The sequence below is a fragment of the Photinus pyralis genome, unplaced genomic scaffold, assembly GCF_008802855.1.
Source record: "Photinus pyralis isolate 1611_PpyrPB1 unplaced genomic scaffold, Ppyr1.3 Ppyr1.4_LG10, whole genome shotgun sequence".
Lineage (NCBI taxonomy): Eukaryota > Metazoa > Arthropoda > Insecta > Coleoptera > Lampyridae > Photinus > Photinus pyralis.
Window position 1 is genome coordinate 5,632,922 of NW_022170250.1, and position 26,730 is coordinate 5,659,651.

Consider the following 26,730-nt stretch of genomic DNA (forward strand, 5'->3'; position numbering starts at 1 on the left):
TAAAATGTTGCATACAAAACATAAATAAATTATAAAGAAATGATTGCTACCAGCATTATCAAAAAGACAAGAAAACTTAAACTGCACGATACTGACGAAAGTTGAAACGAAGATGCCGTTACATAGCAAGCGTTTGTGTTCCAGAACGCGCAGACCTTAGAGAAGGAAAGATAGAGGAGAGACAAACAATGATCGTGAAGTGTAGCATATTTAATTTGTACACCAGTAACATGGCCGCATGCGTCGGATTAAAGCTGCAACCGTAGCCACGTATCGTAAATACAAACGTATTTGAATAAGTAAACATTGTGCAAGACACAATTCACTTATAAATTTATGGATATCTTTTGTGCTCATTATAATACCTACTAGTATGCAATACAAGTATAATGGAGATAGGCCGCAGGTCACGCACGGCAAAGAAATGCAAACAGCTGATCGAGTAAACATAAGTAAGCACAGTTTTGTGCACCATGAATATGGCCGCAACACGAAAATTTGCATCAACGTGCAGTACCTATTCTATTCTACCCGACCGGGGAGGCCCATTGTGCCTACCCCCATTCTTTCGCAATTGAGTTCAGAGCCCGTTACTTTCAAAGAAGAGAATTTAGCCTGTTGCTTCACCCTCCCTGGTTCCAGATAGCTGTCTCCAAGAAATTGTAATAGTCCTAGGGGTCTATCACGCCGACAATGAAAATGTTGATTTACCCTATACTTACCATTGGCAACTCTGGGAAAAAACTACAAGCAAAGCCACCTACCTTTCACGTCGAAACGATGGACGTTTCGCGGTACTTTTGAATTTGGATGGCAGTCAGCTCGATATGGTTGGCACGAATGAACTCCTACGTTGTGTAATCGGTTCTTGTATGTGTTGGGACGAGAGACATAATCGGGAAGGGAATTATACAAAAGACAGAACTTTTGTGCGTAAGAAATAACAAGAACAAATAAATATACTACGCACGCCACAAGACCATACCAGGGAAACCTTCTACGGGACAAAAACCCCTGCATAGGCCACACAAATACATGAAATAAATCACCTACAGCAATAAATTGCAAGAGAAAATACATATAAATAAAACATATCAAATTGTATGACAAAAATCAGATAATCAAATCAAATGCAATTAAAAAAGTTCCTAAAAACAAAATACACAAGACATCATAATGCAGTGGAAAACCTGATAAATCAATTCAGTACAAAAACACATCAAAATGCATGTACAATCAATTGAGATACCACAACTCGGAAAATAATAAATTGCATGTACGTAGGAAACATGTAAATACTGTGGCTCTACTACACATAACATAATAGTTATTTATGTCTTACTAACCCATAATAGCACATTTTATATCTGTGATACGCGGGCATAAAGTACCACTTTATGCCCTAGGGCATTAAGTGTCACTATATAGTACCTCATTTATACTTAATGAGAAAACAAACAAATATTCGCAAGTCATTGAAAATTAGAAACGTCAATTATTAATTGTCAATACCTACTAAATCACAAGATTGGCCTTATTTCGTATAGTTCTGGAACTTCTTGCTCATTCACGATGAATTGAATTATTTAAAATTAAAATTACGTTTGACGTTTGGATGGTTTCAATCACATTAACAAATTCGAACCACGCATACTCGATCAAACACAATGAATTATTTTGTAAACGATTTTTGACGAAGAAAACTATTTGTAAAACATAAAATTGTGTATGTACCACGGGCATAAACTGATGTTTATACTCTCGGGCGACTAAAAAGCTCGAGGGCCTATGGCCTTGTCGCCCTCAAGAATATAAACATCACTATTATGCCCTTAATACATAAATAACTATTATGCATCAAGGGCATTAAAGCGATATTTATGCCGAGGGCCACAGAGCCCGAGGGCCTCCGGCCCGAGGGATTGTAAGTCGCCCGAGCGTTAAATATTGAGTAATGCCTGAGGTGCATACAGCATTTTATTTTTCATCGTTCCAAAGAATGCATTTCCAATATACAAATGTCATGATTATTGTTTGCCCAACATTAAAGTGCTTCATACGAATCAAATTACATCTTTTTTACTACATAATATAACTCCTTCAATCAATTTGACAGGCCGTTAGAGGGCATAATGAGATGACAATCCATTATGCCCTTGGGCGTAATAGACTGCTTTATATATCACATATGACAGATATAATTGACATATAATAGGCAAATGAAAAATAATAGTACATTATATATCAAGGTAGAGAAGCACAGTATTATTGCCTGAGCGCCAAGATTACATCTCGAGGCGCTTGCGCCGAGGGGTGTAAGGTGCGAAGGCAATAATAGACTTCTCTACCGTGGTATATATACTATTTTTTTCACTACTAGCACATGAAGTCCTCTAAATTAACATATTATATTGATAAGAAAGTGAACGGTTGGACAGAATGTTTTGTTTATTAATTTATCATGTCAATCAAGTGTGTAGAAGTACAAGTCCAACAGGCCGTATTTTGTTCTGTCATTGAGATATTTTCAAAGATTAATTTTGTTCGAATTTTTTCAAAATGTGATAATTTCAGGATTGTAATTTCTCTGGAAATGGCGGATGGTGGCAATTCTTCATTTTAGAGAACTTGTCTAAACGTTTATTGAGCGAAATTTCGGGTTGTGTTTTCTAAAAGTGACAGCGTGACAGTTCTCATTATTGACTACTAGTTAATAATGTCCACATTATTAACCACTTTGAACAAATGCCGAGAAAGCCTACTTTACAAGTGGAAAAAAGGTTAATAATCATGTCATCATCAGACGCTAGTAGTGAAAAAATTAATTTAACACGAAAAGTACATGTGAGAATGCGAATAGCAAGAATTCATGTGAAAATCGATTATCGCTCAAGCAGAACATATTTTAAATAGAGGAAATATTAATGAGAGGGTCCCTAAATATCTCGCATTGCTAAGATGCCAAGAACTGTAATCCGCACGAGACGAGTCGGCAACAGATACAGCGAAAAATCAAACTGAATTAAGTACCTACTTCACGGAGACACACACAAACATCGAAACATCAAATAAGAGATATATATATATTTTTTTTTTATATCGTGATGGCCAGCATTTCGAGCATTTACGGCGACATTAAAAGCTTCCTTTTTTAAATCGATCCACCTTAGGGCCACAAATTATATAATAAAAATAATTCCGGAAAAATTAGCTTAAAAAAATAAAATTTTGGGGGTATAAAATTTTCTTTGGTCTAAATTTTAGGTTAGGAAGAAGATATCGAGATGCGGTTTTCGTGAGCTTGTTTAGTCATCATTTAGCTACTTTTTTATGAAAAAAAAAATCAAACCAACGCATTTAATTTTTTTGAGAAAATTAACCATTTCTGTCGGAATGTCTAAAAAAGCCCTCAAGCGGCGATATGTGAAACTAACAAAACTTCAAATATTATAATATTTGTAGCCGAAGAATAATTCTTTTCAATTAACCCGAGTTTGTTAAAATCGGCTCAATCGTTTCGAAGATACAGGGTGTGCTTTACGGAAACTTTTGAATACCCCCCACCACTTCATTTTCAAAGATACAGGAAAAATTGTCAAACAAAAAAGGTTCAGATTATCGTCAACTTCAAAGACCGGACATTTTTTTTTAGTATAATATAGCGGAATTCACAGAAAAATCACTTTTTTAGATTCCAGATTGCAGTTACGCCTCCTAGCGGCCATTGCAGAAACTTAAAAATATTTTCCAGGTTTTTCTCGTGGCCGTTTTAGTAATAAATTTTTTTACCGCAAGCTTCTACGATGGACAGGTTACCAGATACAGTACCTCGCATTCTTATTTGGCCACCCTGTACAGAGCATATCGTATTTTTGTTTCAGATGTAAAGACCCCATAACGGTGGATTACTACAAGTCTGACACAAAGCAAAATTAACCTTGAATTCAACTAATATGATCAATATTTGCGTTGAATCACAATTTATAACCACATTTAGCGTCAAAAATAATTAAAATTAGATATACAGTGTGACCCGTCATGCTGGTAGGTGGTAAGGCCGAAACGCGTAATTTACACAACAACGCTTTAGCTTTTTGGAATGATTAAATAAATCAAATCTACGTAGTGCTAATCACGATCAATGAACCGGGAAGCCGCCACTTTTTTGATTGTTTCTTACTCTCTGGCGTGAGGTTATGGGCCCAAAGTCTTGTCTCCCGTTACAAATGAAATTCGCGAGCACTTTTGATGCGCTTCTTTGTATTCCTCAGGAAGCATTCGGGTCACCCACCAGGGAGATAAGATGCATAAAATTTCTACCAGAATATAGCAATATCCGTCGGACATTTATGTGTACAGGGTCGCTGATGATCGCTGCCACGACAATATACAAGGTATCAAAAAAGTTTTATACAAAAGATTTGAGGTTCTTTAATGTCTACTATGCGATCAAAAATGAGTTGCTGTCGAGTCACCTTTGAAATTTTTGTTTTACATCCTCAGTTTCGGCAACTGCGCAGAACCGTTAAAGTCGAAAACTGTAGACAATTGCTGTATACAAGGCGCTTCGTATTTTGCCGTATTTTTTTCTGTAAGGTGTATATTGCCTGACCGTAGGGGCACAGTTGAAATCCTAATTTCATATTTTGTACTTAAGTCTCGTATCGAATACTGAATTACGTACCATCTTTATTCATAAACAAAGGCAGTTCATCCGACATTAAATCATATTTGGCAATTTACAATACACCTATCTTTATTTTGTATCCAAAATTACAATTAAGTCCATTCTGTTTTGCTTAATTAATATGTACTGGTATTTAATTTTTTTTAAAGTAATTTTTAATAAATTATCAAAATCCAACAAGAATGATAAAGGGGGAAACATTAAAAAATGCCGGGAGACAAGGAAAACCGTATCTGGATACCTTGCAATAAAATAAATTGGATGTAATCGTTGAGTTGAAAAACAATAATAGAAGTGACATTTATTTTTAGAATGTTTACCACACGCGCGTGACAATAATAAATTTGTTAAGTTGGTCACTGCGGTTGGTAGTTTTGTCGAATAATAGTAGAGCAATTTTTAGACTGGCTTTCGTCAAGCGTGTACATAAATATAAAGCAGAATTTTAAAGTTTACACTATTTTTATAGTGATAATTGTCTAGAATTTAGTGTTTGCGATATTTTTATTATTAAACAAAATGCTTATCGACGACGCCGATGCGTTTAAGACGTGGCTAACAGCTGTACTCAAACCCATGTAAGTGATTTATCATTATCATATTTTATGCATTTTTAATCGCAGCTCGAACTTCTCTTGCAGTTGCGAGGCCGATCCGGGCGCCCTGGCGAAGTACGTCTTCGCGCTGGTCAAGAAAGATAAGAGTCCGGAGGCGCTGCGACAAAGCATGATCAGTCAATTGGAGGTGTTTTTACAACACGGTAAGCGCACACTACCGACCCCGTTTATCGCTAACCGTCTCCCATTGCAGAAACCGAACCGTTCGTTAATTTACTATTCAAGACGTTGGAAAGTCGTGATTACCTAACACCAGTGATACCAAGTACAAATCCGCCAAATCCGAATATAATCAAACCGCCCGAGGTGACGCCGCTGTCGCCGAAATCGAAGGAACTCAAAAAGGAAATTATACCAGTTAGCGAATTGCCAAATCTTAGCGAGTCGGTTAACGGAAACGCGATTGTCAAAAAGGACGAGGTGAAACGCGATGCTCGTAAAAGCGAATCCGTACGTATACTTTTACGAACTGTGGTTTATGCAGCATTTGAGGTTTTGTCTCTGGCATCAAGTTAGCATTGTATTTAAGATATTTAAGTGCGATTTGAAAAACATGATTTAGGTGTACTTCTAAGAGCGCGAATCCATTTGAGAGAACTTGGCTATAAAAAAAAGCCCTGCAACATCTTGGTTGTCTATGAACCGATTTTGTGTCAAACCCCAAAGTAAAAATCAAAGAATGCATTGGTCATAATGAAAATTTTGTTTGGCTTCAATTTCGGTCGATAATAACCTCACTTTTTTTTGGAATAGAAATCCTGTATATTTTTTTGAATAGACATGAAAAGCCAGTTCAGAAATACTATCAACAACATCTTTAACGGAAAATAAAGAATATTCTTGGTATGGAAATGGCGTGGAAAAGCATTTCTGCCGAGATATTTGAGTTTTCTGGGACTTTGGCACACTGTATTGAGGCTATGTTTTGAAAACCAGAATGTGCAACACAGATTTTTCATTTCATTGCTTCTTGAATTTTGAAAATAGAACGTTGATCTCATAATAAAAAAAAAATCGCTTTATACCTTCAAAAACCGATAGTTACATTATTGATTATTACGAGATGCGAAAAAAATGTAAAGGCAAAGGTTTTGTACATTTTCAGTAGAATGTGTGGCGTAGAAATAATTTGATAATCACTGCAATTCTTCAAAAACGCCACTGATGTCTATGGGTTTTTTAAAAAAAGGTCAATTTTATTTTTTCCAAAAACTGGACTGGGTGGCCAAATAAGAATGCGAGGTACTGTACCTATCTGGGAACCTGTCCATCGGAGAGGCTTGCGGTAAAAAAAGTTATAGTTAGAAAAACCTGAAAAATATTTTTAAGTTTTTGAAATGGCCGCTAGGGGGCGTAACTGCAATCTGGAATCTAAAAAAGTGATTTTTCTGTGAACTCCGCTATATTAACCTAACAAAAAAATGGCCGGTCTTTGAAGACGACGATAATCTGAACCTTTTTTGTTTGACAATTTTTCCTGTATCTCTAAAAATGAAGTGGTGGGGGGTATTCAATGGTTTCCGTAAAGAACACCCTGTATCTTCGAAACGACTGAGCCGATTTTAACAAACTCGGGTTAATTGAAAAGAGTTATTCTTCGGCTACAAATATTATAATATTTGAAGTTTTGTTAGTTTCACATATCGCCGCTTGAGGGCTTTTTTCGACATTCCGACAGAAATGGTTAATTTTCTCAAAAAAATTAAATGCGTTGGTTCGATTTTTTTTTCATGAAAAAGTAGCTAAATGATGCCTAAACAAGCTCGCGAAAACCGCATCTCGATATCTTGTTCCTAACCTAAAATTTAGGCCAAAGAAAATTTTATACCCACAAAATTTAATTTTTTTAAGCTAATTTTTCCGGAATTATTTTTATTATATAATTTGTGGCCCTAAGGTGGGTCGATTTAAAAAAGGAAGGAAGGAATGCCGCCGTAAATCTCAAGATATCGAGATGGAGTTTTCGCGATCTTGTTTAGGCACCATTTAGCTACTTTTTCATGAAAAAAAAATCAAATGCATTTAATCTTTTTGAAAAAATTAACCATTTCTGTCGGAATGTCGAAAAAAGCCCTCAAGCGGTGATATGTGAAACTAACAAAACTTCAAATAGTATAATATTTGTAGCTGAAGAATAGCTCTTTTGAACTAACCCGAGTTTGTTTAAATCGGCTCAGCCGTTTCGAAGATACAGGGTGTTCTTTACGGAAACCTTTGAATACCCTCCACCACTTCATTTTTAGAGATACAGGAAAAATTGTCAAACAAAAATTGTTCAGATTATCGTCGACTTCAAAGACCGGACATTTTTTTGGTAGGTTAATATAGCGGAAATCACAGAAACTGTTTTAGATACCAGATTGCAGTTACGCCCCCTAGCGGTCATTTCAGAAACTTAAAAATATTTTCCAGGTTTTGCTCGTGGCCGTTTTAGTAATAAATTTTTTTATCGCAAGCCTCTACGATGGATAGATTCTCAGATACAGTACCTCGCATTCTTAGTTGGCCATGGCCACCCTGTACATTCTACTGTAATGTGCTCAATGGTTTCACTGTATAAATGACATTTTCTACAGTGATCTGTGTCGATAATTTCTTTCACGATAATTTTTCTATAATATTATTTTGGAAGAATTTTTGAGATCAAAAATGTGATTTCTTTAAATTGTTTACAATTTGTAAATTCATTATTTTGAGAAAAGAATTTCCAGAAAATGTTTTTAATTTTGAGGAAACTTCAAGAACATTAAAAAAAAATTTTTTTTTCGAAATACTAAAATTTATAGTTTCAAAACAATTTAAAACAAGTCTAAAATTAAATATGGCTGCCATTTAGAGATTTTTGAAAAAATAAGTGTAAATAAGTTTTGAGTTAGTATGGAACACTTTTTCAAAGTTCAAGAAAAGCACCTTTTGGCAGATCATTTTTCAAAAATTCTGTTAAAATGGTGGCATTACGGCTAGGATTTGGGAAATGTTTGAAAAAAAGAAATTTTATAATGCCGATTTTTTCCGAATTCAAGAAAATCATATTTTGCTTAATTATTTTTTCGATATACATACTAAAATTCCTAGTTTCAATACAATTTAAATAACTTATTTGGTGTATCAACCATTTATTTGACATTAAAAAAATTATTTTGATTACATAAGTAAGTGTCGATATTTTCTAAAATTCAAGAAACATTTTTAGAAAATCTTTGTTGAAATGGAGATTAGAATTTTACAGATTTTTGTAAAAATAAATGATTTTGAGGATGGCGTCGATGTTAAGCATTTTCTCAAAATTCAAGAAAAACATTTTTTGGAAGATCTTTTTTCAAAAATTCTGGAGCAAGTTGAGATGGTGGCTAGGATTTGAGAGATTTTAAAAAAATAAATCCTTTTTTGATATCAAGCAAAAATTTATAATTCAAGAAAATAGTTTTTTTGTTAACTGTTTTACAAAATACTAAAATTCCTAGTTTCAAAACAATTAAATAACTCATTTGGTATATAAAACAATTTTTTGGACATTAAGAAGATGATTTTGAGTGATCTTGAAAAAATTTTCTCAAAATCGGTGCAAAAAATGAGTTCTTTTAAAAAAAATTCCGAAATTCGTCCATTTAAATTGACAAACCATTTATTTGAAATGTGGAATTTTAGTAAAAATTTTAGAATTTTGGACATATGTAATTTCAAAAAAACAGGTAGTTCTTGACTTTTAAAAATTATTTTGGATTTGAAATTTTACATTACCATCAGACTGAATTATTTTCACCGGCATTTCAAAAATCTAGAAGAAATTTTGAGAAAAGGATCAAGATTTTTTTAATTTGAACGGATTTCCAAACAAATATTTTTTGTTGGATTCTAAGATCAGAGTCGAGATTGGCGCAATATTCATATTTTCTTAAATCTTCGAATTATGAATGAATCTGTGAAATAAGAAATAAGTAAAATGTTTTTTTAATGAAATTTTTACACCAACTTTATATTTTCCTCAAAATGTTTTTCTTTAATTTTGAAAAAATACCGGCTCTATACTCAAAACTTTTTCAAAACCCATAGTCATTTTGACATTCTGAGAGGTTGTTTGAAATAAATTCAGTTTCGTTAAAAACTTTTGAAACTAAGAATTTTTGCCCGGTTTTTTGTGTTTCTTGAATTTTGAGAAAATATGTTCAAAATCGGCGCAATGATGCGAAATCATTTTTTTTAATGTCCAAAAAGAATGTTTGATATACTATTTATTTCAATTATTTCGAAATTATGAATTAGAAATTTGAAAAAATAATAATTGCAAACGAATGCTTTCTTGAATTTTGAGAAAAAGTTCAAAAATCTCTCACATCCCAGCCAGCATCTCAACATTTGAGAAAAAAATTTTCTTGGATGTTGAAAAAATGCTTAAAAAGATCGACGCTATACTAAAATCATTTATTTTTCAAAAATCTCCAAAATCATATTCATCTCAACGTTTTAAACTAAGAATTTCATTATTTTGAGAAAATCATTTCCAGAAAATTTTTTTCTTAAAATTTGAGAAAGAAGCTTTTGTTGATATCAAAATCACCGTCATACCGAAATGATTTAGTTTTAGATTTGTTTTAATGTTATTTTGAAATGATCAATTCTCTGAAACAAGTTTTTTTTATAAGAAAATCGGTTAAGTACCATAAAATAAGTTATTTCTTCACAAAGGTTCAGACATTCGGAGAGAATTTGTAAGAAATTGCTATTATGATCAAATTCCTAAACATTTTCACATTTTCAGAATAAAATTTCAAAAAATATGTAATTTTTATGCAAGTCCATGTTGGTAAAATAATTTTTTAAAAATTTCTCTGAATTCTTAGCTCTATCAGCTCTAATCGTGGGAGAAGTGTGTAGGAATAAACCAAATAGACAAATCATTTGTTTTTTCATTTTTTTGAAATATTGAAAAGTGGAATTTTAGTAAAAAATTTTGAATTTTGAGAAAAATATTTCAAAAAACAATTCTTGACTTTTAACAAGAAAATTGTTTTTGAATTGAAATTTTAAATTTGGATCATACCAAAAAATATTTTTCACCTGATTTCAAAAATCTGGAAGAAATTTTGAGAAAAGGATTTTTTAAATTTTGAAACAGAATTTCGACATATTTTCTTGTATTCTAAGATTGGAATCAAAACTGGCGCCATTTTTAAAAATAATTATTTAAACAAAATCGAATTTCTTGATTCTGAAAAGAGGTTTTGCATGTTGAAGCATTGGCGCTATTCTCAAAATTTCAAAAATTATTCATTCGACATTTTGGAAGACAATTTGAAAAAACGAAACGAATTGAATTATCAGAAGAGTTCGATCGAAACTGGTGGCTTCTAACAAAAATCGAGTTTCTAGATTTCATTTCCATATTCTGAACTATTCTAGAATTTTAAAGAAAATTTTTTAGAATAGAATTTTCAAAAAATTTTTTTTCTCGAATTCTGCGATTTTTCATAGAGTGGAGTCACCCCAACATTATAGGAGAAATTATGAAAAGCAAATTTTCGAATTTTTCTAAGTCGGCATTTAAAAAAAATTTCAAAAATATTTTTTTCTGATTCTGGGTGAACCGGAATATGTTTTCAGGATTTTTTCTTTAACTGTAAAAGATGTTTTGAGATAAAAATACAAAACGAAGAAATTTATAATTCTGAGAAATTTTTTTTTGAAATTTTGCTCTTAAAAATTCTCTCAAAATGCGTGCGTTTATATTTTAGAACGAAAAATAGGTTTGTGTAGGACACTAATTTTGATGATTGACATCAAGAAGTCTTCTCACAATTCAAGAAAAACGATTTTTGAGACCAATTTAGAAATTCAACATAAAAAAACCTGAAATAATGTTTTTTAATCAGGCATCAGTTCCCAGTTGATATCAAGAACTCTTCTAAAGATTCAAGAAAAACTACTTTTTGCTTTTTAAATAATTCACATTTTTGAAAATTCTATCAGATATTGAGTTGATGTTTAAGACGAAATATTTTTGAAAAAATAAATCATTTTATAATGCGTATTTAATTATCCAATTTTTGCAAAACCAAAATCGACCTTTTTCTTATTTCAGTATTCGGGTTCCTAAGTTATACTAGTGCCGCGCTATTCATACCCCCTCTCTTTTGTGTTTATATCTGATTGCAGATTTTTCTGCTATAAGGTATCAAGCATTCTTTTTGGACATTAAAAAAATGCGACGATCTTAAAAACGTTTTCCCAAAATTCAAGAAAACCATTTTTTGAAAAATCTCAAAATAACAAAGTTCGCAGATTCAAAACATTTTAAAGAAATTGAATTTATTTCAAAGATTCTCTTAGAATGTCAAAATGCCTATGACTTTTTGGAAAGATTTTGAATATAGCCCCGGTCTTTTTCAAAATGAAAGAAAAACATTTTGAGGGAAATTCAAAAATGTTGGAGATTATTTTTGAAACACTATTTTTGGTGGCGATTTTGATATCGAGAAAAACATTTTTCTTAAAATTCAAAAAATGTTTTCCTTAATATCTGAGAGGCGTATGATTTTGGAGAAAAAATTCAAGTTGGGAAATGTACAATTTTTGCAAAAACCAAAATCGACATTTTTCTTATTTTGACCTTGAGTGTTAATTACGATTTCGAGTTCCTAAGTTGTACCAAACGCCCCCTCTCTTTGTTTTTGGGTTTATATCTGATTTCAGATTTTTGGCAGTGGGCACCTTAGACCATATAGTACATGGACTGCTATTAGCCCTATGCTTTCAATACAAAATGGGTGGTCACGGATAGAGGGCACTGTAGTCGTGGGTATGTGAATCTCAGGGTAAAATAAAGTCGTATGAACACCACTTGGATTGCGTAAAGAGTAGCTTTTATGGTAACCGCGTAGTACGGGAAGCTTTAAATACTCTTGATTGTCTTCTATACGTCCACAAATAAGAACAGGTTTGCTGTTTTTGCCATATCTAGACGATTAATTAATTGACATTTGTTAATTTATAGGTTGACAGTCTCAAATCGTGTCCCATCGGACAATTTCGGACAGACTCGTTTACCCTGAAACTCACATACCCAGGCGATGTCCTTGACCATATTTTAGTTACAATTAGCAGTCCATGTACTATATGGTCTAAGGTGGGCACCCTTCTGAGCTCAAAAGGCCTAATTAATAATTTTTCTGTTATTTACCCTCTCAATTCCCTTACCCTTTTAGCTTTACCAAGACCAAAACAAGACTCTCTTAATACTGCTATCAGTAATTGGGCGCAAGCCTGTTGAGGGCCCAGAACAAGAGGGATGATAAATAAAATAAATAAATCAGTGTTGGGAGTGTAGTATCGTCGAGATAGCAAATGTATGAGTATTTTGTGCCTTAAATGATGCATAAACCACATTTTTGTTGTTGTCTAACCGTAAGACGTTTGTTGGTATGAGTAACGATGTTGTAGGAAAAAGAAGATAAGCCGAGGAAACGTTCGCGTCACAGGTCACTGTCACGAAATCGCTCGCGCTCTCGTTCGTGGGATCGCAATCGTCGATCGCGTTCGAGGGAAAAATCCCGCGAACCGTACCGAGAGAAACGCACCGATCGACCTCGTCCCTATCGAAACAAGTCGCCGCCGAGGAGATACGATCGCAGGAGGTCGAGATCGCCCACGCCTACCGGTACCGGTCGCGCGAGGTCGCGTTCGCGCAGTCCCAGACACAACTACAGAGGTCGCTATCGCAATCGTTCGCCGCCACGTTCGAACAGTCGCAGTAGGTCTCGTTCCGCCGACAGAAAAGATCGTAAGGAAAATTTAAAGTTGGATAAAGAGCTAAAAGATAATCGTTCAGGTGCGGGAACTCCAACTCAAGATTCCAATCACGGCGATTTAGATTTGCGGTTAACGAATTCGACCCAAAGCATTCAGTCGGTTATTCATAATTCGACGGGAAATCGCAGCCCGAAGAAGCGATGCAGGGATTACGACGAGAAAGGTTTCTGTATGCGCGGCGAAATGTGCCCGTACGACCACGGCGTCGATCCGGTCGTCCTGGAAGACACAGCTCTAACGCGCGTTCTGACTTTCGGCCCGAACGGCGCGCCGTTAAACGAGCCGCCGCCCCCGATGATACCGCCCCCGATAATCGGAGGTGCGGGACATCCCAACATGCATCACATCCCCCCGCGTCCACTAATGCCCGAGTACAATCCGCAGGTAAGATCGCCGCCTGGTGGTCGCCACGTGACTAACGAGATGTTTAAGGCTCCGCACATGTGGCCTAGGGGCGGCTTTCGTGGTCCCAGAGCAATGTTGGGTCCGCGTCTACCCCACATGGGCCCTTTCATGCCCCAGTCAGGCTTACAGCGGGAATTGATTTCTGTACCGGTAATGGATAACCAACAGCCAGAATTTGGTAATAATTTTTCACGTCATCAGTATATGCCGCCCGATATCGAGCAGCAAGAGGGCATCTTCAAGAAGAAACAGTTCGATTACAATCGTTTAGGGCCACGCGCGAAAAATCCATCCAATTGCTCGTTGGAATTGAAAAAGGTCCCGACCGGCTTAAATAACATCGCCCATCTTAATAATCACTTCTCTAAATTCGGCAAAATCGTTAACATCCAGGTCTTTTACGAGGGCGATCCCGAAGCGGCCATCGTCACGTTTTCTAGTCACGCCGAGGCGAATGCCGCGTACAGGAGCACGGAGGCGGTGCTAAATAATAGGTTCATTAAGGTCTTCTGGCATCCGACGAATGGCGATGGTAAGTTGTCGAAACGCCTTTCAATTGCGGTAGCGTCATAGTGCAAAAAAGACAGTGAGACAACCTTTTATTCTCAATTACAACTGTATACGTCTATGCGCCACTTTTGCGAATCCTTCATCACTCGGCACATTTTTTAAGATAAATGGCTACTTAGATGCAACCAACTTGTACGGCGGCGTAGTTAATCTTATGCACAAACAGGCGAGAGTGGTTCTGCACTCCGTTTTGGAATTTTTGGCTCTTACATTACACTGCCCCCTCCTTAAAACCGGCAAATCTGTGGATGCAATAGGTACCTGGTTCAGTTCCAGCGCATACTAAACGTGTCAAATTCTTGACAGAACTGCTTTCGTAGCTCAAACCAAAAATCGCGCTTTTGGAAGAGTGTCTTATAAAAAAGGTAAGTAGGAAAAAAAAACGTTTCCCACGCCTCAAGATAAATGGAACATCCGGTACACCCCAATTGGTATCGCTCATGCAGGTGCAGTTAAATCCCAATAAATCATCCCCTGAAACCGATATCTTTTCTATGCAAAAATGCTTGGTTCAAAAGTATCGTATGTAACCCGCTATTTCTTTTCGTTCTGTTCCGAATTCCGTGTCTTTGTTATACTCGGACGAAATTTACCCCTTATCCAATTAATAATAATTCTAATTAGCTCATGATAGTCAATAATTGTTTAACGGTACATTCTCTCGTACATACCTCGGGCCGTCCCACATTGTTGCGATTTCACTCGCTTTTTTTACTTTGTCTACAGCTAAGCAACTTTACTCCCAGTTAATACTTGTATTTGAACGGAAAAACTTGGCTTGGCTTGAACCTCTCTTGAAGCATTTCAGTATTCTTCAAATATTTTTCAAATTTCATTTCATTTCATTTAAAATTTTTAAGAATGGTTTTGCAATTCAATTCTGTTATATTTTTAAAGCCTTTATTTCACTTTTTCGAAATTCTATAGTGAAATCATTAAAAAAAATTTGAAATTACGTTGGAAATCAATCAATGGTATGGGTCTTAAAATTGACCTCAAATTCTTTTGAAATTTTCGCGAAACCTTGTTAAACTAATCTGGTAATTTTTCTGAAATTCTATTAACATTTTCTTGAAAGTCTTGTGATTGTACTTTGGTATTTTATTTTATATTTTTAAAATTTTCTTCAATTTTATTTGAAATTCTTTCGAAATTTCTGTAATTTTCTTGGAATTCTCTCCAAATTGTGATTTTTTAAAAAATCCCGTAGAAGTTTTTTTGTTATTTTGTTGAAATTAAAGGTTTCAAACATGGTTTTGCAATTTGTTGTATTTTTTAATACTTTTTTTAAATTTTTTTCGATATTCCATCGTGAAAATTTCGAAGCTGTATTGTAGTGTTATTGATATTAAAAACATTTTTTTAAAATTACATTAGAAATTAAAGGTATCTTGAAATTGACTTCACACTTTTTTGAATTTCTGCCGAAATTCTCTTAAAATTCTATTAAGGTTTTCTTGAAATTCTTGAGGTTGTATTTTGTAATCTTGACATTTTTAAAATTTTCTTAAGGTTCATTTGAAATTTTCATGAAATTCTGTTGAAATTGTGTGTGCATTTTTATTAACATTTTTTTAGTCCCGTTGAAGATTTTGTAATTTTTCTGAAATTGTGTTAAGTGTTTCATAAATGATTTTGCAATTTGTTTGATTTTCTCATGCTTTTTAAAAAATTTTTTCGAAATTCTATCGTGAAAGTTTTATTGCAATATTATTGACATTTAAGAACAAAATTTTTTAATTACATTGGACATTAATTAAAGGTAGGTATGTATTTTGAAATTGACTTCAAATTTTTTTTGAAATTTTCCCCAAGGTCTCTTATAATTCTATTGAATTCTTTTAAAACTATTTTGGTATTCTTGAAATATTTTTAAAAATTTTTTTGAAATTGTAATTTGCAATTTTGCTGAAATTCTATTAAAATTGTCTTGAAATTCTTTTGAAATATCCTTTAATTTCGTTTGAAAATCTTTTTTTTGACGTTTTCTTGAAGTTTTTTGGAAATTTTTTTGAAATTCTTTTTGAGTTAACAAACAAACAACAAAGGATTGACGATTATCTCAGGTTCGAGGTGTGGTTTGTGGTATAAAATTTTTTTTAAATTTCCTTTGTCTTTACATTTAGGGACCTACCTTTCCGTACTTCTACTAGCTAGCTCAGGCAACATTTAATTTCATTTCATTTAAAATTCTTTTGAAGTTTTAATTTGGATTTTTGCAATTTTGCTGAAATTCTGTTAAAATTTTTAAAAATAGGTTTGCAATTCTGTTATATTTTTAAAGCCTTTATTTCATTTTTTGTTATATTGTAGTATTATTGATATCATTAAAAAAAATTTGAAATTACATTGGAAATCAATTAAAGGTATGGATCTTTTCAAATTTTCGCGAAATTTTCGCGAAACCTTGTTAAAATAATCTGGTAATTTTTATGAAATTCTATTAACATTTTCTTGAAACTCTTGTGGTTGTATTTTCATAAATTTCATTTGAAATTCTTTCGAAATTTCTGTAAGTTTCTTGGAATTCTCTTCAAATTGTGTTAAGATTTTTTTATAATCTCGTTGAAGTTTTTTGTGTTTGCTGAAATTGTGTTAATTAAGGGTTTCAGAAATGGTTTTGCAATTTGTTTGATTTTCTGATATTTTTTTAAATTTTTCTCGAAATTCTATCGTGAAATTTTCGCAGTTGTATTGCAATATTATTGACATTTAAGAACAACATTTTTTAATTACATTGGAAATTAATTAAAGGTATCTTGAAATTGAAGTTCTCTTTTTAAAACTACTTTTGTATTTTTGAAATATTTAAAAAATTTTCTTTAATTTCATTTCATTTGAAATTCTTTTGAAGTTTGAATTTGGAGATTGCAATTTTGTTGAAATTCTGTTAAAATTTTTAAAAATGGTTTTGCAATTCTGTTATATTTTTAAAGCCTTTATTTAATTTTTTCGAAATTCTATAGTGAAATTTTCAAAGTTATATTGTATTATTGATATCATTAACAAAAATTTGAAATTACATTGGAAATTAATTAAAGGTATGGATCTTTTGAAATTTTCGCGAAATTCTCTTGAAATTTTCGCGAAACCTTGTTAAAATAATTTGGTAATTTTTCTGAAATTCTATTAACATTTTCGTGAAACTCTTGTGGTTGTATTTTGGTATTTTTGAAATATTTTTAAAATTTTCTTAAATTTCATTTGAAATTCTTTCGAAATTTCTGTAACTTTCTTGGAATTCTCTTCAAAAAATGTTTAAGATTTTTTTAAAATCCCGTTGAAGTTTTTTTTGTAATTTTGCTGAAATTAAGGGTTTCAAAAATGGTTTTGCAATTTGTTCACTTTTTTAATACTTTTTTTAATTTTTTTTCGAAATTCTATCGTGAAATTTTCGAAGTTGTATTGCAATATTATTGACATTTAAGAAAAAATGTTTTAATTACATTGGAAATTAATTAGAGGTAGGTGTGTATCTTGAAACTGACTTCAAAATTTTTTTTAATTTTCCGGAAGTTCTCTTAAAATTCTATTGAAATTTTTTCGAAACTATTTTGGTATTTTTGAAATATTTGAAAATGTTCTTTAATTTCAATTCATTTGAAATACTTTTCAAGTTTTAATTTGAAGTTTAGCAATTTTGCTAAAATTCTGTTAAAATTTTCTGTTGTATTGCAGTATTTTTTGATTTTTTTAAATTCCCTCAAAGTTATTTTGAGATTTATTTTAAAAAATAAAAACAAAATCGGCAAATTTCGGTTTTGTGACATATCTTCGAATTCAATCGGAATTTTGTGGTTTTCTTTAAAGCATGATAATAACTGCCTTAATGCGCAATTTTTTCCTAATTTGACCATCGTCGTATCTTCTATGGTATATTTCCCTGTATATTTCGATCTAAAAAGAGAGGATATTAAATTCTCCTTTCAAAAATATAACACGCAAGAGATGATATTCAAGAGAAATCTAAAAAAATTTAACAAAATTGTTATAAAGATAATTTTTCTACATTTTTGAATCAATATTCAATTTTTTGAGATATTTTTGAAAAGAAAATCTTATATGCTATCTTGTTACATAAAATATACAGGAAGTTCCATATAAAGAAATGAGGTTAGCCCATTAACTTTTTCACCTACTCCCGTATACTTATTTTGAAAACGGCAAATTATTCAACAATCATTATAAAGACTAAGAAAATATGGGACTATTTTTTATTTTCCCTTGTATCTCATAAGCAAGCGAATATTTTCAAATTTTAAGTGTCACCCCAAAATGGGCACCCTGTATAGTACTATCCTTACCTTTGTCGAATCCACATATTCAATTTTCTTATTCGTCATGCATCGATTTTACTGTGCGAGTGCGGGATTGACTAGACACCTCTTTGCGTACTGATATTTAAAATAGGCAGTAGGCTATGTTAATTGTGCGCATGCGCAGATGTGCAAAACCATCTCAAGAACAGCAATCGAGCATTGCGCATACGCGAAATTTTGTTTTTTGTGTTTTCTTGAATTTTTGGCAGACAGAGAGAAGAGACGTGGCACAAACGAAGTGGGCGCATGCGTATCATTAATTCTCTAGTAAATTGGTCCACTGTAACTATCTTATTTTTACACTATGAGTTATTTCGCACCTTTTTTGAAAACGTCAGCATATTCTCTTTGATTTTAATCTGTGACATTTTTGCAAAAGGTAAACAAGAGAATGTTCCACCACGCTCCGTCAAAGATCGATTGGGCGTACCGAACACAGTACCTCCAAACTCTAATAAAGTCTTAAATTTAGTTCAACCGAAAGCCGACAATGCAACCGACGAACCAGTAACGGACAAGGCGCAGCCGCACAACAATTTCACGAAAAACAATTTACCCGTCCTGAACAAAGAGGAGACAAAAGTACAGGCCGCGGCCGCCATAAAGAAGGGACAGGAACTGCTCGCCGCCAAAGAGAAACTTAAGAAAAATCAGGAGGAGAAACGAAAGGAGGCGCTGAAAATCACGCAGGACTTGCGCAAGCGCAAACAGGAGTTGCTGGAAAAGCAGCTGGCGCAGCAGAAGCTGCTCATCGACAAAGTGGAGAAAAGTAAGTAGTTTTTGCAGAGTTTCACAGTTTAACCGCTTAAATAGCACCAGCAGGTCCGCAAAGGGATCTTCTGCTACAGACGATAAAGAAATCGCAGGAGGCGACGGAAGCAATACGTAAAGACATGCTGTCGCAGCCGCTACCCGCTGTGAAACTACCGCAACGCAAGAGCAAAGAAGAAGTTCAGAAGGAGGTGTTGGACGCAGAGCTCGATTTAATCACGAAAGCGGCCGAAGGCGCCGACACCTCCGAGCTGCAGAAGAAGGTGATCGAATTGAAGGCGAAAATAAGCCTGGGCGCGAGACGGGCGAGTCGCGGTCGCCGCTTCAATCCGATCGGCCGACATTTACTGACGAAGAATAACCTGATTGATAGCGCGAAGTCGCCGACGGGCACTCGCAAGCAGCTTGCCTTTCCCAAGCACGCCGTCGATCATCGCACGACCAAAATTCTCGTGTCCGGGTACGAGGGCGACGAGCAGGAGAGCGTTCTCGCGCAATTTACCGTAAGCTTTTTTGAGGTTAGGTTGCGCGCGGCGTTCAGTTTTTTGCGTTTGCAGGGTTTCGGGGAGATAGTCGACTACGTCAGCGATCCGGTCACGCCTAGTATAGTTTTTAATTACAAGACGAGAAAAGACGCTGAAACGGCTCTGTTGAAGGGAAAAAATTTTCAAGTGAGTTTGCAAATCCAGTCTGTCAATTCTGTTCACGTCATTAATTATGCAGCATTGCCAAACCTGCAACACTTTTTTGAGGGTTAGGTTATGTGGAAAAAAACGCAAACGTCATTACGGTCTATTTTATGAAGAATCACTAAAATTTATGACATTCTCTGTATGTTGAATTGAATTTTTTCATTCGTTACTGTTTCTGATGCATCTTTCCACATGTTTGAGCGACTTTCAATGTTTATTAATACAATTGGATTAAAAATAAAATGGTAGGATATAATCGTAGAACTGCATGGCCATACTGCTCAGCTAATTGGTCCATAGGTAGACTTTTACTGCTTTATTTTACAAATCAAACAATATTTATATACAATTTTTAAAAACCGAATTTAATATGCTATCTATAGATTAAAATCTACAGGGTGTTCTATTTAAAAAAATTAGATTGGGTCCAATAATTATGCGAGGAAATATTTTCAAATTTTGATTTTATCATTTTTTTTAGGATCGTACCTTATCAATCACCTGGTGTAATAATTCACAGTTAAATAACCAGCTGAGCGGTAGGACGTCGACCCGAACCGTTTTAGTTAGCGAATCGGATGAGGATCATCTGATCGATTCTAATCTTATAGAATTTGATGGAAGCGAGGTAGGTTGTGTCTTTTTTAATGGTTTTCATGGGAAAAAAATTTGATCTAAGAGAAAAGTTCTGCAAGTAAACTACTTTTTTTGTAGAGTGTAGAATTATGTGCATCAAAATGTCTAATTTGAATTTATTGTTTATTGTTAAGACGCTCTTAGCTCCTCTCCCACCACTCGATTAGTTCCAAAACTACTCCTACTTGACATATGATCCAATTCAATCAACGAAATCACTCCACACTTCAACTGATATTTACAACTCACACCTAAGTGATCTAAATGAACGCAGAACTTGCATTTTTTTCTTCCACTTACGGTAATGAGCCAACCCACATAATTCCTGGGAACCTGATCTAATCTCGCGCCGAGCTGGAGGCCGATAATTTTATTGCGCCACTAAAACGTCCCATGAGATCCTATTCTTCGTATTACAGAAGTACGCTTAATTTTTTTAAAGACTATCTTTTCGTTCTTTAACCGGTTTTGAAATCTACCACTAGTCAATAGTAAGTTTTCAATTTAAATTTAATATTAACTTTCGGAATTCTTCTAACTGAGTTAAGTATATTAATTTTAAGTTTTCAAGTTGTCTGGCTGGCGCCAATTCGTTTACGGCACATTGACTACGTCAGTGGCGATTTTCCCAAATAGGACCCCTACAACTTGTTTATATTACCCATCTCTTCCTAAATTGAAATATGTACACCAAGCCAACTACCGTTACAACTTCCCGCACTGCATGTACAGTGTGTCCTATTTTGGTTGAGACTGCTGTTTTTAAAGATAGAGACCCTGTGCCACCTTGTTTTTTGTGAAACTTTAAACCACAAACAGAAATGCAGCACCCTGTATATCTTAACGTCAATTTTTTGCATTCCTTTTCCAACTCGGGCGCCACCAACGGATGCTGCAACCTTGCCCCTAGTGAATGCTAAAACAACATTAAAGCGCACAGCAATTTCCCTAAGCGGGAATAGTAAATAATCGGATTCAGTAGCGGTATCTACTGGGAAATAACAAGCAGGAAAATCAATGCAAAAGTGCAAAAAAAATCCCCTTGAAATTAATCGTTTACTGTATTGTATGTACACTTGCCAAAAAAACGTAGGAAAACCGGGCACGCTGGCGTATTCGGTTAAACTGTCAAACATTAAAAAATTTTTAATTAATTGTGCGGCCTGCTGACTTTCTAAACTCTGTAATTGATCTTAAAATCCAAATTAATTAAGAGCGTTTCTTTTGAGACCCCTCGCTACTGTTAATTACACTTACTTCAATGAGCGGGATGATCCATAATCCAATTGACACCTATTGTTAAGTGGAATGTTGGTATCAACCGGCCGAGTCGTCAATATCAAGCTGATAAAACCATTTTAAACCAATATCATCTAATAATTACTTAATAGGCCTTAAATTCTAAAATATTAATTTGCCCTCATCTTCTAAATGACATGAACTTTCGGACGCAACAAAGAGAATTGAAATATCTTGACGGGAACGGTTGCAAAAGGCGAATTATTTGCAGCTTTTGTTTACGGTAACGGCGCCTCGTATTTTTTTCTTTCAAAAAATTACCCAAATCTATAATTATGCGTGGTATCGCGGTATTATGTTGCTGTGTGTAATGGTATGCTGTCAAAAAACACCACCCAAACAGAACCTACCTAGGTAGCTCAAATTGCACCATTATTTTCTTTTTTTTTTTAAATTTATCTCGGGGTATGAAATTTGAAAGATTCGAAGGCCCCAATCGAATTCCGTCTTGTAATAATGAAAACGCTACTCGAATTTTGAAATAGATCAGAGATATCATTCGGTTAAAAAGACAAATCTGGCAGAAAACTAAAATTCAACCTGAATTTGGGTTCGAATTGACAATTCATTTATAAAAAACATTAAAAAGAAAACAAAATACAAAAGTCCTGTAACAAAAATTTTAACAGTACCTTTTTTTAACGTTACACTTCAACACTGGACGACCCGAAAACAGCCCCGTTTATTTCCTCTTTTTCATATTTAAAGGTGAAACCACCTCCATTCATAAGTTCCATATCCACCATTCCCACCGCCATCACCCGAACTCCAAACACCTGCATTCGTTATCTTGCACGTGGCGTTGTTAGTGAACAAGGCCAATGAATTTGTCCAATAACGCGTTTTTACGATACATCTGTTGAGATAAAACTTACCTTTCGTCTAATTCACGATTAAATTTTCTTTTATTTGTGCGTTCTAAAAATGATGATACCCGCTAAGTACAACAAATACTATTAAATGACTGAAACAATGACTAAATTTACAATTTAAAAAAACTAACATTAAACATGACAATTTTGTGTCTATTTGAAACATTTTACATCGAGGATGTCCCGACTGCTATTTCCAATGCCTAAACCGGAATTACGTTAACAACACGTACACTTACGCTTTTACAAAGAATTCTAAAAAGAAATACAAATTCAAGTAAAATAAGCCAACTTTATGTTTAAATTCATACATAAAAATTTTGACACTATCTGCAGAACGTTTTTCTCAAGGTCAAGGTTTAAAATGCACGATTGATTATACTTACAATATTTTTCAGCTTGACCCCAGCTTATCGGAGGAGGCTCTCCTTCACGACGACGAAGAGGAGGACGAAGACAACGAAGGTCGTTCGTGGAGGCGATAGCTTTCGAAGGAGACGATAATTGTTTTTAAAGAATTTTACACATTTGTATATTCACTCTAGTAGCTGATAGTAATACGTTACAAATAACTGGAAGATGTTTGTATATACCGATAAGAGATTTATTTAGTTTGCCTTCAGTTCATTTCATAATCACTCGTAATGTTTTTTTTTTCTTTTTGGGTAACCGTATGATAATTTTTAATTGTTTTTTTTTCTCCTAGCACACTTGCTTAAATAATCGTTTAATTTTAGGTATGCATTCGCTTTGTGAACTGTGTATTTGCGAGCGATCGCAAATGCGTGGGGTTTTTTTGTAAATTTTCTGTAAAAGTTAGAGTTAAAATGTGGTGTCCTAAAAGAATAAGAATGAGAAAAAAAGAATGAGAACGAGAACAGTAGTTAATTGTAAAAAAGAAATAATTTTATTTAATCGATAAAATAATATAAAAAATGTATAAATGTATGCATTATATAAAAGATAAGAGGACACACAAAAAAATATTAGGTTTTAAGAGAAAAAGAACCGTAACAAACGATACCAGGCGAAGGGAAAGGTAAAAGGGTATGTATTCGTCCCAATCAATTTGAAAAGTGCACAAATAATTGGTTTTTAATTTTCAGAAATCTTTTCTAACAAAAATAGAAGAAAATGCGGATGAAAGAACATCAGCATTGCCAAGCTGTGGCAATTAAATGAAGACTTCGAGATGCATTTTTGTATTGAGGGTTATTGTCATAGACCTGTCAATTCTGGTCATTTGTAACCGCCGCGCTTGCATGACCAGATAATGGATTGACTTTCTATTTTGTTAAACAAAGAATTTGTTTTTTTAAGGAAATTAAAAATAGTATTAGGTTATTTGCTCTGTTGACAATAAAGATTATTATTATTATTTTAATTTAGTTTTCTCGTTCAAAGGTAGGTTGTAACTTGGGCTCATTCTAATACGAAACATTAACACAAAACGTAAATTTATTCAAAAATTCATGTAACAGAAATTGGCGCTCAGGGTCAGAAACATACCCCACAACACAGACGGTTGATTGAAGCAGGTTAAATAAATAAGGTCTTAATTACCTTTCAATGTTAATAACTCAAAAATCTAATCTTACATTGCAGTTTCCAAGTCAAATGCGGATAAAAAAAACAAAGATTATACTAAAATTCGTCTCGGAAACTCCACTTCTTGTGTGGAAAAGGTTAGCGTCCCAGAATGGGTGGGTTAAGTCGGTCACCCGTGAATTAACTCAGGGTGCTTTTGATTGGTTTTAGAAGATTGACGTTGAGCCGTAAGCGAAGCTAAGTTGATCACCTGTAATTTATTGTAGAGTGGATTTTATTTGAACTCGAGGAAGCGATCGCCTGTAATTAATCGCAGGGTGTCTGTTGTATACATTAGTTTGCTAACTATAATAATCGGAAAGTGTATTATTTGCAAAGAAATTTCGTGCGTTTACGCCGGTAGCGAAGTTTATGTAAGTACATAAATAAAATAAAAGCGCATAAAATTGCGAATAGTGACTCAGTTACAAAGGGCTAACCTACGAATTGGAAACTATTACCATAAATACGAACGAACAGGTGGATTTTTAAATGTGCATTAAATTGGTACCTCATTTACAAAAGATAATTTACGGCTTACAAACTATTACGTTAAAAACGGTCAATGTATTTAATCCACAAAGAACTAAAATCGTGTAACATTAAATAAAGTGAGCTTGCGAATTTGCGACGAACTTCAGTAGTTCGCACGGAATGGTCAAATCGGGCGCCATCCAGGGATGCTGCCACTGCGCCCCTGGTCAAAGTCGGGTGTAGGAGTGGTTTGGCGTATCGGTCTCGGAAGACTCGGGCCACCTCAAACGGAGTAAATGTGGAAAGTGGAAATTACGAATCGTAACTCATTTTTCGCAGATAGATTCTAAACTGAAGAGCTTTGATTGCTCCTGCAAGATAGGTAACCCGCCCCTGGTTTTGGGGTTTCGAGCCTACAGTTGAATGTCGAAGACAATCACGGAATTAGGTGTACCTCAAATGGTTACAGTTTTTACCACCCCCGTGACTGCTTCATTCACGGAGAAAATTGTTAGTTACAATTGTTACAAACAATAAGTCAGTACATACATCAAACGAATCGGTAATTTCCACATATTAAAATAAAATGATCACAACTTATATCAATGTTACTTCAGGGACAAGACTAAGTAATCAACATCAATAAACACAAATTAAGCAAGCATTACACCAAAAACGTAAACAATTACAAACAAAAAGGATAACGGTATTAAACATGTCATTCTGCATTGCGGTTAAACCAAGTAAATTCCAAAAATAAAGATTGAAGCACAAAAATGATAAAATGCGGCATACTAAACACAAACACGATATAAAGAAATGCAAAAATTACTACCTGCATTAAATAACACAAAATATCAACAAACATGTATGGAGCGACGCGTTCACGACCGCCATTCAAGACAAGATGCCAAACGTAACCCCCATTCGTGCTTTCTAGATGGCGCAGACAACTTTTTCCCACTTAGAAATTGCATATGGTTGCTAACTCTCAAAAATGTATGTATCGTCGTAAGTTGTGTATTCAGGGTGGAACCCTCTTAGACCATGTGGAACCTCTCAAATTGTAAGGGTCAAGCGGGGGAGGGGGGGGGCTATTGATGAATACTAAAACTAAATTAATTGATGAATACTAAAACTAAATTAGAGCGCACAGCAATTTTCCTAATTTGGACCAACACAGCGTATTCGAATGAGGACTTTCAAAAATTACTTCTGACGTCCTAAACATTTGTAATTGGTTTTAAAATTCGCAAGTCAATTACAGGCGCGTCTTTTGATATCCCATATCCGACTGTGTGGAATGACGTTTACTGCAACACATCTATTTAGCTACTGTTAATTTCACTTACTTAATTGGCCGGATTGAAATTTCTAAAATTCCTCAGGTCGGTATAAAGGTGTGTTACTGTCAAACTGATAACGGCGCAAACTTGTATGCCGTTGCAGTTTTAATGGTCGTTTTAAATTAACATAGAAAACAAATACCTGCTAATAATAACTTAACTTGGCTGAAATATTAATTTGCCCTCGTCTTCTAAATGGCAAAGAGCTGTCGGACGCAACAAAAATAATTGAAATATCTTGACGGGAACGGTTGCAAACGGAGAATTGCAGCTTTATTTACGGTAGCGGCGATTGAAACACAACTCTAAGAATTAAATTTGCAGCTTCTATCTTCATGAACCAACACAAATACTTTCGACACGACCCCAGAGTATTATTTCGTAACGAAGCACCCAACTTAAAACACTTCTAGATACCGGGTGTTCAGCAGAGTCGGTCGAATCCACAAATATACGGTTTGGTCATAGCTTTAAGACGGAAAATAGGTTCTTCGTACTCCTCCTGCATCGCACTTTTTCTCAGCGCAGGTTGACTCAGTACTCTTGAGTGCATCATCCAAGGTATGCAGATTGTCGTCTTGCTTCGCCAGCTGCTTGTACTACAGTAGTGTGTGGGCCAAGACGATTGTAAAGTTGACATGATCATGCA

The 26,730-nt window shown here is 34.4% G+C and overlaps 1 protein-coding gene across 4 annotated transcripts; it reads left to right on the forward strand.

The window, feature by feature from the left end:
* The first annotated feature begins 5,035 nt into the window (after positions 1-5,035).
* Positions 5,036-23,944, forward strand: LOC116161175 (zinc finger protein swm). 4 transcript variants are annotated; one of them, XM_031474423.1, is made up of 11 exons: positions 5,037-5,265; positions 5,329-5,447; positions 5,498-5,754; positions 12,742-13,494; positions 13,543-13,665; positions 13,717-14,047; positions 18,784-19,173; positions 19,218-19,678; positions 19,733-19,846; positions 20,349-20,495; positions 23,073-23,944. In XM_031474423.1, exons 1-11 carry the CDS (start codon positions 5,207-5,209, stop codon positions 23,157-23,159), a joined length of 2,841 nt encoding a protein of 946 aa, XP_031330283.1. In that variant the 5' UTR covers positions 5,037-5,206; the 3' UTR covers positions 23,160-23,944. The 4 variants fall into 4 exon arrangements, with proteins under 4 accessions (XP_031330284.1, XP_031330283.1, XP_031330281.1 ...); XM_031474422.1 differs by having other exon boundaries at positions 5,038-5,265; positions 12,742-13,081; positions 13,130-13,494; positions 13,543-14,047; XM_031474424.1 differs by having other exon boundaries at positions 5,036-5,265; positions 13,543-14,047; positions 18,877-19,173.
* The last annotated feature ends 2,786 nt before the right edge of the window (positions 23,945-26,730 follow it).